The 16,133-nt window shown below is 61.8% G+C and overlaps 1 protein-coding gene across 30 annotated transcripts in view; it reads left to right on the top strand.

Annotated features, from left to right (window-relative positions):
• Positions 1-16,133, top strand: part of NCOR2 (nuclear receptor corepressor 2) — a 226,907-nt gene that overhangs the window by 191,537 nt on the left and 19,237 nt on the right. For 20 of the 30 annotated variants that reach the window (XM_067701126.1, XM_067701137.1, XM_067701121.1 and 17 more), the window contains 10 exons: positions 409-565; positions 4,934-5,098; positions 6,166-6,320; positions 6,991-7,093; positions 7,299-7,403; positions 7,687-7,790; positions 11,069-11,219; positions 13,955-14,095; positions 14,485-14,571; positions 15,269-15,567. In XM_067701126.1, coding sequence (XP_067557227.1) covers positions 409-565; positions 4,934-5,098; positions 6,166-6,320; positions 6,991-7,093; positions 7,299-7,403; positions 7,687-7,790; positions 11,069-11,219; positions 13,955-14,095; positions 14,485-14,571; positions 15,269-15,567 — 1,467 coding nt within the window. The remainder of the gene's footprint in view (positions 1-408; positions 566-4,933; positions 5,099-6,165; positions 6,321-6,990; positions 7,094-7,298; positions 7,404-7,686; positions 7,791-11,068; positions 11,220-13,954; positions 14,096-14,484; positions 14,572-15,268; positions 15,568-16,133) is intronic. The other 10 variants (XM_067701132.1, XM_067701146.1, XM_067701139.1 and 7 more) reach the window with 4 other exon arrangements.

Raw genomic sequence — 16,133 nt, 5'->3', positions numbered from 1 at the left:
CTGGTCTGGAAGGCTCTGAGCTGAGCAGGGCTTTCCGAGTGAGGGGCACGAGGTGCGCCAAGCCACGCTGCCCACTCCCCGAGGCCGGGTCCACTCCCACTGGTCAGTCCCGATCCCTCTGAGACCCCGAGCGATTTGGGGAAGGGGGAGGGGGCTGGTGGGGAGGGTAACGGGGACTCCCCCATCCACGGCCGGGCAGCTGGGATGGGCGGGCACACCCCCTACACTCTGCGCAAAGCCCTACCCTCCTGGCCCTCAAGCCGCGTGCCCTTGGGCACGTCGCTGCCTCCCCCTGGGCCTCAGTTTCCAGGCTGGTCCCACGCAGGGGGCCTGGAGGGCTTTCCCTGATCTCTGTGACCTGTGGACGGACGGGCTGTGAAGATGCTCACTCCTCCCGGCTTCCCTCAGCAGGTCACCAAAGCCCACGAGCCCCCCCGGGAGGACGCGGCGCCCCCTGTTCCTCCGCCACCGCAGCACGTGCAGCCGGAGAGCGACAGCCCCCAGCAGCCCAGCAGCAGCCCTCGAGGCAAAAGCAGGAGCCCTGTGCCCCCTGCTGAGAAGGAGGGTAAGTGTGTGCCGGGGGCCCAGGGAGTACGGGGGAGGGGGGCAGGTGGGTGGGCGTAAGGGGCCTTTGCGTGTGCGGAGCAGCTCCTGCAGACTCCAGGGCCGCAGTGGCCCGACAGGCCAAGTAAATGAGCGCAACATGGTGGGGCGAGGCAGTGGGGGGTGGGCACCGGGGCAGTTGGAGACGCCTGTTCTTTCTAAAGTGGGTGCATGTTGGCCTCAGTCGAGAGTCGCCATGTGGTAAGACAGGCCTGGGGTTGTTCTTCCCGAGAAGCTAGAAATCCATCTTTTCATGTGAAATCTTCGAATTTCTCAACATTGGCAACTTCTCAAAATTTTCAAAAGCACTGTGCGTGTACGAAAACAACGTCTAGGGCTCAGTTTCTGGTTCCATGTGATTCAGTCCACACATGAGCTTCTAGAACCATGAGGCTCAGCTCCGGCTGGCAGCCACTCTGGGGCCTGGGCAGGAAGCACTGCCCCCCTCCAGCTTTCACCCTGACCTTATTCCCGGCCGAGGTCACTGGGTTCACTGGGGAGCCAGTGAGGTGATTCCCCGAGCAGCTGCGTTGCAGCAACTGCCGGGCGGGCTTTGTTGTCACCATGTGAAGTGCGAGGTCTGGAGGCAGGTGGGGCGTGGCTTCTCGTTCTCTGGCTCTTCTGTCTCTGCCCCCCCACCAACCGGACCCAAAAAGTCTCAAGCCTGTGCCCCAAAGGGACACCCGTCCCAGACCAGCCTGGCACGTCTCAGGCACTGGGGGCTGACCCCCCAGAGGCTCCCCCCACGCTGGGCTAGCCCAGGCTCTCCTGCAGGCTGCTCTAGGGGTCTGAGGGCAGCAGGACCCCAGGCCATCCTCCCTGACCGACGCAGCCCAGGGACAGGTGTGGGCAGCCAGGGCCACCTGCGTGCCCACCCCCGGCAGCCTCTGGCACGGCGTCCCGCCTTCTCTAGAAAGCCGGGTGGCCCTTGGCCGTGGGCCTCCCTGAAGGTGGTACCGTGTGCCGGAAGACAGGGCAGGGCTGTCCCTGAAGGAGGCCAGCTCCACACTTCACAGTGACAGGGCCTGCCAGACACTCCCCCGCTGATCAGCCCGCCCTGCCGGCCGCCTTCACCTGCTGCAGGAAGTCTCGGATGCCACCCACACGGGCGGGCATGCATCCTGGCTGGCACACAGGCCAGCTTGTGGCCACGGGGGCCAGGACATTGGTTGGACACCCACGATCGCCAAGCACCGTGCCAGGCAGCGGGGGTTCGGCAGTGGGCAGGACGAAGTCCCTGCTCCAAGGAGTTGCTGCTTTTGCAAGAGGACGTTAAACAGGGGGCACGTAAGGAGGCAAGATGACCTTAGGCTGGTTCATGCAGCGAAAGAGACAAAACAGAATGAGTGATGAGGGGCTCAGGGAAGGGTCTCCGTGAAGAGGAGAAGGCAGTCGTGGGAAGATCGGGGGGAAGGGCGTTCAGGCATAGGGAACGGCACGTGCAAAGGCCCTGGGGTGGGAACAAGCTTGGTGTGTTGGCGGAGCTGCTGGGAGGTCGTGGTGGCTGGGGAGGGGGTAGGATAGGAGGTGGGATAGGGAGATGGGGGACCAGATTGTGTAGGGCCTCGTAGGCCATGGTACTGTGGGGATTTTGTCTTGGGTGCAGAAAAAGCCTTTGCTGGAGGAATTTTAAGGGTGTGTGTGTGTGTGTGTGTGTGTGTGTGTGTGTGTAGGGGACTGGGGAGAGGTCAGGCAATCTGATTTTTATTTTAGAAGGATCTCTTCTCTCTCTGCCTCTCCAGCCATTGTTGAGGAGAAAGGGCGGCAGGGAGTTGTGGGCAGATGCTTTTCCCGGCCAGCGGTGGTGGCAGCTGGGCTGTGCGGGTGACCATGAAGGGGGGCATTGGGACTTTGTTTCAGAGGCAAACATTGGGACCTGCTGATGAACCCGCGTGTGGGGTGGAAAGCGGAACGTCTGCCTCTTCCTGGGCCCCTGCCAGCCACCCACGCTGGGACCGGGACTCCCCATGGTGGGGCTGGGGTTCGCTGGGCGAGAGTGCAGCGTGAGATGTGGGGTCTGGCTCTGGAAGGACATTCCAGGGCTGGGGCACCAGCCCAGGGCGGATAGCTGCGTGGCAGTGTCAGGGGCCCAAACAGCCTTGGCCGGCGCCAGGTCTGAGCCGGGCTGGGCCGTACTTGAGTGGCTGGACACCACACGGGGCCAGGCAGGGCCCGCTGGGAGGGGTCACAGGCCCTGTCCTGGGAGAAGGTGAGCCAGCACCTGTGCTTTCTGAACCTGGCATCCGGCCTGTTGGCACGGCGGAGGGCCGCGCCGTTTCCTGGAATCGCTCCGCACAGGAGCCGGGGCACCTGGCGTCAGGTGCCACGGCCTGCCTTGCAGCTAGCACCCGTACGCACATGCATGAACTTGACACCTCGCACGACCGACCTCTCTGGTCTCTCAGGAGCCTCCCCTGCCGCCTGGCTCCTGTGTGGAGCTGCTCCGCCCGCCCACCCCTCGGGCTCCCTGGGCCCAGCCGGAGGAACAGGTTGTCTCTCCAAGCTCTCGGCCGCTGGCCCATCCTGGCCCGGCCCCAGATTTCCCTTCCAGCACCGGAGGCCAACCCCCGCCCCTGCCCCCTCCCACGGCAGCCGGAGCTGAGCTGGAGAGAGCAGCCCAGGCACGCGCGCGGACGGGTGGCTGGACGAGCGAGGTCCAGGGCGTGCACGTAATTTCCGGGCCGGGTGCAGGCCCTGGGTGGGGTGGGGGTGGGGGCGCCCCCACTGGGGGTTGGTTGAGCATGAGAATCCCCACCCCGGGTTACTCCCCACATCTGCGGCCCCTCCTGCAGGCTCCCCACGTCAGCAGGCGCACAGGTCCGGGGGGAGCTCAGTCTCCCAGGAGAGGAGCGGAGGGAGTGCAGCACGCACGCCTCCACCCCACCTGCTGTGCCCACAGCAGGCGGCTCTCATGCTGCCAGTGCTCTCCTGCTCGCCTTGCTGCGTCTTCAGAGCCTCGCTCTGTCATCTGGAGGTGGCCCGAGGGATGACACCTGCCTGCCATTCCCATCCCAGGCCAGGCATTCCCAAGTTGTAACCAGCTGGCTACTCCCCTGCCCGCCCCCCCCGCCCCCCGTACCCCGCCCTCGCCACCATCGGTCCTCTAGCCTGACATCAATTCTCAAGGAAGAGGTTTGGCGCTTAGGACCGATTTCAGCAGAGTGGGTGGCCAGCGGGAGAACACCGTGAAGACGGCCTGGCCTTTGGCCGGGTCTGCGGCTGTGTCCCCAGGCCTGAGAATCCAGGGCCAGTCGTTGCTCCCCTTCCTGTGGTCAGTGTGTGTGGCAAAGGTGAAGGTTACAGCCTGCAGCCCATCTACCTGGGCTCAGAGCTCCCCTTGCTGGCTGTGGGCCTTTGACCAGGTGACTTCACCTCTCTGAGCCTCCGTGTTCCCATCTGCAAATTGGGGATAATCCTCGTCCGTTCCCTGAAGGGTGTTGCAAGGATAACCGAGTCAGTCCACGCAGAGCACTTAGTTGGAGCCCCCGTGGGAGGGCTCCCTCCGCCGTCTGCAGCGTCCGGGAGGTTCAGTGGTCAATTCCTGACTTGGCCAAATATTTGCTGGTGACCTTAGATAAGTCCGTCGATGTGTCCGTACTCCGGTCCCTCTCAGCACACTGGGCCCGGCCGCTCTCTTTCTCCTGAGCCTGCAAGGAGGCTCGTTGAGTTCACGCTTTCGAAACGCCCAGCCCAGCCCCTGGACGTGGGACACGCTCGGCGCATGGGGACGTGTGTGCGCCGTCATGCCGGGCATCCGGGCCGTAGCTGTGCTGGCGGGAGCACATGTACGTGGATCACGGCAAACCGTTCTGACCGCCTTCGTCATCTGAAGAGGTCAGCGAGCCTCTTCTGGAAAGGGCCAGATAGTAAATATTTTAGGTTTTGTGGGCCAGACAGACGGTCTCTGTCGCAACTCCTCAGCTCTGCTGCAGATGATAAATAGACGGGTGGACGTTCCAGCACAAGTGTACACACAGAGTCGGGCAGTGGGCAGGCCCCGTGCCACCATCTGCCGCCCCTGGTTTGGAGGTTTGTCCAGGCCCCTTGCTGACCCGGTGCCGGGCAAGTGCCTGTGGGATTCCAGCGCTGGAATCAGGGGCCGCCGAGAAGCCCAGCCCAAGCCTGAGGCACATCCGTGCTTGACAGGACATCACAGGAGTCAGCGTGGTGCCCGGTCTGCAGACTCGGGGGGCTCCATCACTGTTGGCCAGGACCTTCCCCTGGCCGAGGCTGGCGCTGCAAGACACGGGGGTCTTGTCTGAGCAGGGCAGCCAGGGCTGGGGGCCTGAGGGCTGGCCGGGTGTGGCTGACTGTCTGCCTTGCCCCTCAGCAGGGAAGCCCGTGTTCTTCCCGGCCTTTGCGGCGGAGGGCCAGAAGCTGCCCACGGATCCCTCGTGTTGGACGCCAGGCCTGCCCTTCCCCGCGCCCCCTCGCGAGGTGATCAAGGCCTCTCCGCACGCCCCTGACCCCTTGGCCTTCTCCTACGCCCCGCCTGGTGAGTAGCTCACCCGAGCCTGGCCTCCTTGCCGAGTCAGCCAGCGTGCAGTCATTGGGCGCCAGCTGTGTGCACTGACTCGGAACTGCACGCAGAAGGACCTTAGGGTCCTGGCGGGAGGGATGGTCTGGTCAGTGAAGGGGAAGGGGGCTCCTCTGAGACGTGAGAAATCTACAGGGTTGCAATTGAAGCACCTGGGGCTGGGGATACCTGAGAGGTGCTCGAGCCGGTTAGGGGCAGGCTGAGAGTGGGAGCTCTGTCTTCCACCATGGACTTGAGGTACACAATGGGCAGGTGGAGAGAAAAGCGTGGGGGGGGGGCCTGCTTTGATTTACGAATACAGTCAGGCTGGATTCGAGACCCTTCCTGGGCTCTCCAGCCCTGCCAGGCCCCACCAGCAATGAAAGGGGCATAGCCAGGGGCCAGTAAGGGCTGTGATGTCAGCAAAGGCCGTCCTCAGCAGAGCTGATCCTGCAGGATGAGTGGCCAAAAGAGCCAGGAGAAGAACAGGGAAAGACATGCCAGGCAGGGGGAACAGCATGTGCAAAGGTCCGGAGGCAGGAGCGAGCAGGCGAAGCTTGAGACACTGAGTCAGGCTGTCATGGCAGAAGCTTGGGGCCCAGGGAGCCTGGGGAGCCTATAAGTGCAGGTCAGGTGAGCCTGAAAGCTGTGTCAGAGGCTAAGGCCTTACCCTGGGGGAGCAGTGGGGAGCCATAGGAGGTTCATAGCAGGGGAGGATGTGAACTAGTGGACTTTGCAAAAAGATCCCTTTGGTTCCTGTGAGAGGAGTGGACTGTTGGAGAGCAACAGGGGAACGGGGAGACCAGTTAAGGAGTCGGGGGAGAGTTGAGGGGCTTGGGCCAGGGCCTGGGAGGGGGGAGGCGTGGAGGGAGACTTCCCTGGGGTAGTGCTGTCTGAACCAAGGATGCAGACGGCTCATCAGGCAGAGACGGGTGGAGCAGTGGGGGCACGTATGGACGGGCACCCGCCTGGGCAGGACAGGGACGAGGTGGGGAGTGGCCTGGGGGCTCTGCCTCTGACCGCTCCTGGGGCCCTGTGATGGACAGATACGTGCCCTGCAGGTCACCCGCTGCCCCTGGGCCTCCATGACAGCGCCCGGCCCGTCCTACCACGCCCACCCACCATCTCCAACCCGCCGCCCCTCATCTCCTCCACCAAGCACCCCAGCGTCCTTGAGAGGCAAACGGGTGCCCTCTCCCAGGTGAGGTGGGAGGGGCGGCCCCCCAGAAGCACCTGTGCAACCGGGTCCCGGAGAACGCCCCTTCCTCTTTCTGGGGTTTGGTCCCTCCATCTGTAAAGTCGGGGTGGGGGTGATCCCTGGGACGGATGGTGTCGGGGTGGGGGTCGGGCACCCAGGGGGCTGGGTCCAAGCTGGCTGTGCCTGACCCAGGCATCAGGACCTTGGGAGGTCACTCCACGGGGCATTCAAGAGCTTGGGCTCTGCGATCAGACTGTGTGGCCTTCGGCAAGTTACTTAACCTTTCTGTGCCTCAGTTTCCCTTCTGTGAAACAAAGTCGCAGGCACTAGACACACAGCCCTGGCACGTGGTGAGCCTCGGTCCACCTGCCCCTCACCTCTCTGACCTGCCCCCCTGTGGCGCAGGGCGGGGGCAAGGCGTATGCTTTGCTCAGGCGCTGTGGGTACCATTTCCTTTAAACCAGGTCATGACCGCCACACGGGTGAGGGCACTGAGGCCCAGGAGAGGCAGTGACTCGTTCACAGTTGCTCAGAGGGGCAGCAGGGCCGGAACTGAGGCCCCAGGCCTTGGACCCGGGTGTGATCCTGAGGTTCCCCTCCTCTTGGGGCCTCATAAAAGCAGGTTGAGGCCCTGGTTGAGGCCTCTGTGACCCCACGGCCTCTGCTCCCACAGGGAATGTCTGTGCAGCTCCACGTCCCGTACTCAGAGCATGCCAAGGCCCCCGTGGGCCCCATCACCATGGGGCTGCCGCTCACCATGGACCCCAAGAAGCTGGGTAAGGATGTAGGGCCCCCCAACCTCGATGGCCCAGGCTTGGCTCCCACTGTTTGCGTTGGGGGCTTGAGGGAGGGCAGCTCACCCTAAGGGACTCTGGCCCGCGCGTGGCGGGGAGGTTCCTCAGCCCCGGACAGGGCAGGGAGGCGGCCGTCCCTCTGAATCCCTGCCCAGAGGCTCGGCTCACCACTCTCGCCCCTCTCCAGCGCCCTTCAGCGGAGTGAAGCAGGAACAGCTGTCCCCACGGGGCCAGGCTGGGCCACCGGAGAGCCTGGGGGTGCCTGCGGCTCAGGAGACGTCCGTGCTGAGAGGTGAGGGCGTGCGAGCTAGGCTCACCCCCGGCGGCTGCCCCTCCATCCCTGGGAGGGTCGAGGCAGGAATGGGACCCTTTATCCAAAACCTGCTAAGAAGCTTCAGCTCCCAGAGGGTCCAGCAGCCTCTCTTCGCAGTTGTCTACTTCGCCATTTAGGGGCCGGGGACCCTCTGCGCTGAGACACCGGAGGTGGGGGGGACCTGCAGGTCTCGGGGGCTCTGGGACTGGGGCCTGGGGAGGGGCTGCAGACACCCCTTCAGCCCGTGTCTCATGTCTTCCAGGGACGTCTCTGGGCTCGGTTCCAGGAGGGAGCATCACCAAGGGCATCCCCAGCGCGCGGGTGCCTTCCGAGAGCCCCATCACGTACCGCGGCTCCATCACCCATGTAGGTGTCCTGGGGCCGTGGCATGAGGGACCAGGGTGGCACTAGCAGGCAGTGTCTCCAGACGTGGCCCTGCCTGTGGACAAAACAGTGGGCAACCCGCCCTTCCCCCCAGCGTCTCTGCTCAGCGTCTGCCTCAGTAGATGGGGTGGCTTCGTGGGGTGCCCACCCAGCTCTGGGAGCCTGGGAGCCAGGCATTTTAGGTGCTGAGCAAAACACAGAACTCAAGGGCCCCAAGGAGCTAGGAGGGTAGCAGAAGGAAGCAGACAGGTAAAAACTGAGCAGGTGATTTCAGAGTAGCCAGTGCTTTGTGTTGAGTAAAACACTGCGATTGAGAATGGCTGGGGCCGCCGAGGCCGCAGAGACAGGTGAGCCGGGGAGACCTCTCAGAGGTGTGAGCCCTGCGGGAATCTCAGGGATCGGCATTCCGGGCCCAGGGAATGGCACGCGCAAAGGCGGAGAGGTGGAGGGTCCCTGGTGTGCGCCAGGTCCAGCAAGTGTCCGCGGTGCCTGGAGCAGCGAGCAGGAGGCGTTCGGGTCAGCAAAGTTTTGGGGGCCGGTGAGGGAGTCTGCACATCCCCCGCCTTCAAGGGGGTGAGTGGACAGACGCTCCTGCAGCTCAGCTGAGCCCGCCCACACCACTGGGGCTCCCGCTGTGCTGCCGTAACCCTCGCTTTTGTGACTTCAGTCCTGGATGACAGAGGTTTCCTCTGGTGCCAGCCTTGGCCTCGTGGTGTTGACAGGCTGACGGCTGGAGTTGGCATCCTGGCCACGTCCAGCTCCGCAGAAAGTGTGGGATCAGCTGGTGACATCTGTCCCATCCAAGGGTTTGCAGAGGGACCACTCTGCCCCTCGGGACTGGGGGTTCAGAACTGAGCTCGGGGGTCCTAGTGTACACAGGGCCTGTTTAACCCTCTCCTTCCTCCCTGGCTGGTGGACCACAGAGGGCGGTCCCCCCACTTCCTGGGGTCCTTAGCTCCTAGGGCTTTCTTTTCCTTCCCTTCCACCCGCTCCAGACAAGATGGTTTACATTAGCACAGAATCCAGGTCAGCCCATTTTACAGATGAGAAGACCGAAGCCCAGAGATTAAACCCAAGGTCGTGTAGCCAGGAAGCAGTGGACCCAGTGTTTTGTGCCAGCTGTGCCAGAGGAAGGGGAGCCTGGACACACACACACACACACGCATGTGCAACCCCCCCCCAACACACACACACACGCACGTGAATGGTGGAATTCAGGCCACAGGCTCCCGTAGGAAGGTGTCTTTGGCTCCAGGGGCCGCAGATCACACCACAGAGGAGAGGCCCTGATGCTTCATGTTCCTCTAAAACCTGTTGGTCTTGAAATCATGAGCTTAAGAAGGCAGCTGCGCAGGTACCTGGGGCCACAGCCGGGCCGCAGACACTCAGGTCCCAGCCCCACCACATGCTGACTCAGGCAGGGGACCGACGCTCCCTGACTCAGTCTTCCCTTTGCTAGAAGTGTCTCTTGCTGAGTCATCCTCACAGAGGTGTCAGGGATTAAAGGCTCCCGGGCATCCGTCGGCCTCCAGTTTCAGGTGGCCGCGACCCAAGCCGTGTGGGTCACTCACAGCCTTGCGATTGTTTCTGGCAGCTGCCAGATGTGTGCGGGTCAGGCTTCCCCACAGCCTCACTCCCAGGTGATGAAATCCGGTCATGGGACACACACAGGCTCACACACACACACAAACTCAGGAGCACACGGATACACACACATACACAAACTCACACACACACAGACTTACAGTGGGTGGGCTTCTATCCACTGCCCCTGGAGGAGCCTTTCCTGCTGGGATGTTGCCGGCTCCCCAGCCGTGTGCTCTCCTGATGAGAGAGGTGGCTTCCCGCCCCTGGATTATCTATCACCCAGACTAAAGCCCGTTTATTCTGCACTGTTTGTGCACAAGCCTTCTGAAGTGTGGCCAAGGGGTCCCATCTAGGGCATCTGCTTTGAGACGTCGGGAGACCCGTCCGGATTCAGGGCGTCTTGCGTTTCCCTTACTCGCAGACCAGGATCTGGGATGAAAGCCCGGGGTGCCAGTCGCTGCCCTTACCCCACAGAAGGGTGTTTCTTGGCAGAGAAGCTCCCGGGGGAGACTCAGAGCGCACCAGCCTAGGGCTTGGCACGCAGTTGGAGCTGCATGTCTCAGTCAGCCCTTGGAATCGTAGAAAGAGAAGAGAGACGTTTGACTGGGGACAGCTTGTCTGTGACGGGTGCCTTTGAGAACCGTATACAGAGATTGTCTCCGTTTTGTAGATGTACAGGCTGAGGCTCAGAGAGGCAGAGTGACTTGACAGAGGTCACACAGCAACTTGTTGGTAAAGCTGCTGTTTGCCCTCCAGCAGTCTGACTCCAGATCCATATTCTGACCCCCCACTCGTGTTCGTGAAAGTCGCCCAAGGCGGGACACTACCCCACGTGGCTGTCTTCTCTCTGCCTGAATACAACCCCCAACAGGGAGCTCACTCCCTCTAAGGCACTGGTTTCTTGATCAGGGATCATTTTGCCTCCCAGGGGACGCTGGGCAATGTCTAGGAACATTTGTGATTGTCACATCTAGGGGGGAGCAGATTGGGGGTCACATGCACTACCGGCATCTAGTGGGTAGAGCCCCGGGGAAGGGCTGCTGAATGTCCTACGGTGCCCAGTTGGCCCCCACCTCAAAGAATCATCTGGCCCTCAGGTCACAGTGCCGAGGTTGAGAAACCCTGGGTTAGAGCTAAGATATCTGGTGTCCTGCCCGGATTTGAGTCCCCATTCTGGTTTTGGGAATGACATGTGGTCACAGGCACGTGGCTGACATCCCAGCGTCCAGGCTCTGAGAAAGGAAAATCCATATAGTACAGGTTGCAACACAGACTCCAGGGCCAGACTGCCTGGGTTCCAGTCCCGGCTCTGCCCCTCGTTAGCCAGGGGACCCTGGGCGAGGTCACCTTGCCTCTTGGCGCCTCAGTTTCCCCATCTGAACTAGGCACGATAGTACCTGACTTAGGGTGATTTCCAGGGTTAAATGAGTCGATGTAGAGAAAGTGAGCAGCACTTATTATTAATGTTACTGATGCTTTGTTCTGCGTGATTGTGTTCCGGCGGGCTCTGCCCTTTTGAAGCAGTACGTGCATGAACACGTGTGCACTGGCGGACACACATGTACCTGTGTGTGGATTTGGAAGGTGCACACGTACGCGTGCTGGGTCGTGTCTGGCGAGCGTGGGGGTCCCCGGCCGGAGCCCGCGGGCACTCACCCTCTCCGCACCCCCAGGGCACTCCAGCCGACGTCCTGTACAAGGGCACCATCACCAGGATCATCGGTGAGGACAGCCCAAGCCGCCTGGACCGCAGCCGGGAGGACGGCCTGCCCAAGGGCCACGTCATCTACGAGGGCAAGAAGGGCCACGTGCTGTCCTACGAGGGTGAGTCCCGTCGTCCGTCAACGGCTGTCAGGAGCTGGTGGGCGGGCAGGGGCTGGCCCGGCCCTCCCATCCTTGGGCATCTTTTTTTTTTTGGTGGTACGCGGGCCTCTCACTGCCGTGGCCTCTCCCGTTGCGGAGCACAGGCTCCGGACACGCAGGCTCAGTGGCCATGGCTCACGGGCCCAGCCGCTCCGCGGCATGTGGGATCTTCCCGGACCGGGGCACGAACCCGTGTCCCCTGCATCGGCAGGCGGACTCCCAACCACTGCGCCACCAGGGAAACCCCCTCGGGCATCTTTGATGCCCAGGAAGGACCCTCTAGGTGAGAGGACCAGTGGTGACCTGGAGGTGGTTGGTCATGTGGTCACTTGGTATTTACTGGGGGCCACCCATATGCTGGGGGCCCAGCGGATGAAGCCCCCTCACAGAGCTCTCAGGACGCCCGCCCAGGATGCAAATGGGATGTCACCTTGTTAATCTTGAGTCTTGGAAACCTGCCCGCATCCAGTGTGGCTTGCCCACCAAACCCCAGACTTTGGTGTTTCTGGAGTTGGTCAGGAGAGAAGGGTCCAGAAAACATGGTTGGGGTTAAAGGGTAGCCAGATGTTTTCAGAAAACGAATCTAGGGGAGTGTGTTACCCTCCTGTCAGCTTCGTGTGGTTGAGAGCCAGGGTGAAGGAGTGTCTTCCCATTTTACGGATGTGGGAGCTGAGGTGCAGTGATGTCCAGTAGTCCTTCTGTGTGTCCACCCTCCTGGCCCCTCAAGAGAAAAGGAGGCCTGGGACTTGGGGAGCAGGGGCGGGCGTGTTTGGCCCATTGAGGTGGGTTCACAGGGAGGCAAGGCTGGGGTGACAACAGGAAGGAGGTGACCTCCCCATCCCTGCAGGTATGTAAGCCAGCAGCAGGTAAGGATTGGCTTTAGCTGTCTCCACCTCTGCCTGGTTCTTTACAATTTAGGAAGCAAACTTGTGGCCAGCCTTGCTAGACGTGTAGTAGGGGAACAGGCCCAGGCAGAAGAAGCCCAGGCTCACTCCCTCAGGCCTCTGGCCCAGCGCTCCTGGCAAACGCCGTGCTCTCTAATTGACACCACGTGGGTGGCAGGAAGGGGCGATGACCAGAGTGACGCGCCACCCCCTTGAGCCCTGGGCCCCCACTTCAGTGCCCCTCACTCCTCTCACCCTCTCTGTTCCCCAACCCGGGAGCCCTGCCTGGAAGGAGTTAAGGAAGTAAAGGGCTGGGCTGGGAATTTCCTGGCAGCCTCGGGCACCCAGGGGCGCAGAGATAAAAGCTGCTAATGGGCGCCCCTCTCAGCAGCTGGCAGCTGTAGGGCTGCAAACTGCTTCTCCTCTGGCGGCGGTGGGCGCGTTTTCCTCTCCCTCCGCCTCCGCCTCCGCCTGGCCTGACTGCCCTCCCGCCCCCCAGGTCCTGGGAAGCAGAGGTGGTACCGTGGGGCTTAGGCACTTGCCTCTCTCTGCTGCCAAGTGGTGGAGACAGCCTTGGGGACAGGGGGTCAGCTGCGTCTTCTGTGCCAACCTCGGTATCCGACTGAGGGCCCTGGGGGATGGTCAGGGGCCCTGGAAGGGCAGACGGAGAGGCTGGCAGTCGAGGTGTTGTGAGCAGAGCCCTGGGTGGCATCTCAGCTCCGGCCTCCAGATCAGTTCTTGAGCCCCTACAGGCCTTAAGTTTGTCATCTGCAGAATGGGTGTAAATCAAGGCTTTAAATTTCTCACGTGCTTCCTGGGAACAGCGAGGGCCACAGGCCGGATGGAAGGCAGTAGGGGCCGGGGAGGACCCGGAGAGTGATGGCTGTGTCTACAGGGGCCCCGCCTCTGTCCTCCGATAGCTGACTGTCGCCCTGTAACGCATGTGAGCTCGCTGGCCAGACTTCTGATCTCTGTTTTCATCTGAAATCTCGCAGTGTTTAAACGTCAGCAATTCATTTTGAGCAGAATTTGGAGCAGCACCGCGGTCTATCCGCTGGCCGCCAGCTTGCAGCCCCTGGAGTAGCTCATGCCCTGAGGATCCCGTGGGGTCACGATGGGAAATCCTGGGAGAGCGAGCGTGCCCTTTATCCCAAGGGGCAGGCACGGGGCTCTCGGGAACTTGCTTCTGATACCCCGGGACGCAGCCATCCTTGGAAGGAGAGGCCCACTCGAGGAGCCCCCAGCCTGATGGGCGAGACCGAGGCTTGGCCTCCTCCGGGCTTGCCTCCTGGCTGCTCAGCCCCTCGGCCTGTCGGGGGCCCGCGTGCCAGCCTGAGGAGCTCGCCCTTTGGGCTCAGCCTGGCTTGGAGAGGCCGCCTCTGCTGTGGGCACTCCTCGTCCCCTCCCTCCCCCCCGGCAGACACACACTCTCTCCACGTGGACACCAATGCACACAGTTTATTCCATGTGGCCTCACTTTGTTCTCAGTGGCCAGGTGTGCACACACACACACTGAGACCCACGGTGACACACACAGATGGTTGTGGTAACCCTGCACGTTCACACTCGGCTGGTGCATCTTTGCTCCCGTGCACGTGGTTACACATGTTCACGTCACACGTCGGCTCCCACGAGTGGCCGTGTTTGTGCAGTCACATACCCACGCGTGGTCAAAGGCACACACCTCCCTGCCAGCAGAACCGCAGGCTATTGCCTCCTGCCCACTGGGCCCGGCCGGTTTGCTGGTACTGGGCCCAGTGCACACAGGTGCTCTGGGGCTGCCCCTCATCGTGAGATCGGTCTGGTTTCCAGGTGGCATGTCCGTGTCCCAGTGCTCCAAGGAGGACGGCAGGAGCAGCTCAGGACCTCCCCACGAGACGGCCGCCCCCAAGCGCACCTATGACATGATGGAGGGCCGTGTCAGCAGGGCCATCTCCTCAGCCAGCATCGAAGGTGTGTGCCCTGCCCAGCTCCCTACTCCAGGGGGCACAGAAGGGCCAGGGGAGGGCCTAGGACCTGCCCCAGGGGCTTCCCTACTTGCTGGGTGATGGCAGGAAAGGGAGAGACTTTCTCTTTCTCAGCTCCCCCTGGAGGGAGGAGATGGGATGGTTGGCCCTACTTTACAGATAGGAAAACTGAGGCAGGGTTTTTCTGAAGCTCCACTTGGAGGTAGCACAGGGCCCGAGAAGTGGTCCTATGCCGCCACCACTATCATCGTGGGGACTGACACTAAGTGGCTGGAGGGGCCCGCTGCTGGGAGGGGGCGCTGGAGACCCCGGCTCGTCACTGCCAAGGCCGGCTCGGGGAGCCACGAGATGATGCTCTTGCTCTCCCCCTCCCAGGTCTCATGGGCCGCGCCATCCCGCCTGAGCGACACAGCCCCCACCATCTCAAAGAACAGCACCACGTCCGAGGCTCCATCACGCAAGGTACCCTGCCCTCTGCTCCCCAGGTGTCCCCACAGGCCCGGCCACCACGCCCTCACGGCAGCTACAACAAGCCCTTGGGCTTACAGTCAGGGTGGGCGGGGGAGGGAAGGCATACCAGAGTGGGTGCCCAGGTATGTGGAAAGGCATGTAACACACGTGTACACGACAGGTATGTGTTCAGGTTGAAAGGCAGAGCGAGGCATTCCTTATGTATTTGAAAACAAAAAGAGAAGCAAGATACTACCCATCACCCTCAACTCTGTAGACGTCATTTATTCAGCATCTGCTGTGCTCTGCGCTTGGTGCCACCCCAAGTGCTCTCTGTATCTTATCTTATGGAACAGACTCCAAGAGGAACATACAGTTGGTGGGAGGATCAAAGAGGTCAGGTACCCTGCCCGGGTTCTCCTGGCTGGTCAGTGGCAAACCAGCTACTGAGAGCCCCATTCTATGCATCTTATCTATGTTATCTCACTGAATGTTCATGACTTGGTGAGGGGTTTCAGTTACTACTCCCATTCTATATGTGAAGAAATTGAGGCTCAGAGAGGGCAAGTCATGTGCTCAAGGTCACACAGCAAGTGAGGGCCTGAACCCAGGTAGTCTGGCTCCAGAATCTGCCAGCATGGAGGCCCCAGGTTAGGATGGGTGAGGTGGGGTGCAGGTGCAAGGGTCAACGCCCCGTCCTCCCCGGCAGGGATCCCACGATCCTACGTGGAGGCCCAGGAAGACTACCAGCGTCGGGAGGCCAAGCTCCTGAAGCGTGAGGGCACGCCGCCCCCGCCCCCCCCGCCCCCGCGGGACCTGGCCGAGGCCTACAAGGCCCGGCCCTTGGAGGCCCTGGGCCCCCTGAAGCTGAAGCCGGCCCACGAGGGCCTGGTGGCGACGGTGAAGGAGGCCGGCCGCTCCATCCATGAGATTCCACGGGAGGAGCTGCGGCGCACGCCTGACCTGCCCCTGGCCCCGCGGCCGCTCAAGGAGGGCTCCATCACGCAGGTACGGGCGCGGGGCTGGGCGGCTGGGCCAAGATCGGGGCGGCGGGTGCTGATGGGCACCGCTCTGGCCCCTACAAATGGGGAAACTGAGGCCCAGACTCGTGGAGTGCCATGCCCAGGATCACACAGCTGCTCATCACTGACCGTCATCACGTCCGTTCCAGATTCCATGCCAAGGCCTTTAGACTATATCCACGACCTCGTTCACTTGTATTTACAGCCCAGGAGAGTCATGGCTATCATCCCCATTCTCCAGGTGGAGAAACTGAGGCCCAGAGAGGTCAAGAAGCTTGCCAGACCCCAGAGCTAGATGTAATAATGAACACCGGTCATGGATCGAACCCCCGATCCACGACCATAAGACATCGTGACTTATCTAACCCTCACAGCAGCACTCTGAGGTAGTTCTCTTACTGTCCTCATTTTAGTGATGAGCAAACAGGTTCAGAGAGGTTAAACAGCTTGTCCAGGGTCACACAGCAAGTAAACGGCAGTTGTGCATCTCAAATCCAAATGTCCCTAAATCTGACACGTCTTTGCTTCTCGGCATCCACTTCTCCCACCAGC

Source organism: Pseudorca crassidens, chromosome 12, assembly GCF_039906515.1.
Source record: "Pseudorca crassidens isolate mPseCra1 chromosome 12, mPseCra1.hap1, whole genome shotgun sequence".
In the NCBI taxonomy this organism is placed as follows: domain Eukaryota; kingdom Metazoa; phylum Chordata; class Mammalia; order Artiodactyla; family Delphinidae; genus Pseudorca; species Pseudorca crassidens.
The sequence above is the reverse complement of the archived record's forward strand: the minus strand, read 5'-3'. Positions and strand labels throughout refer to the sequence as shown.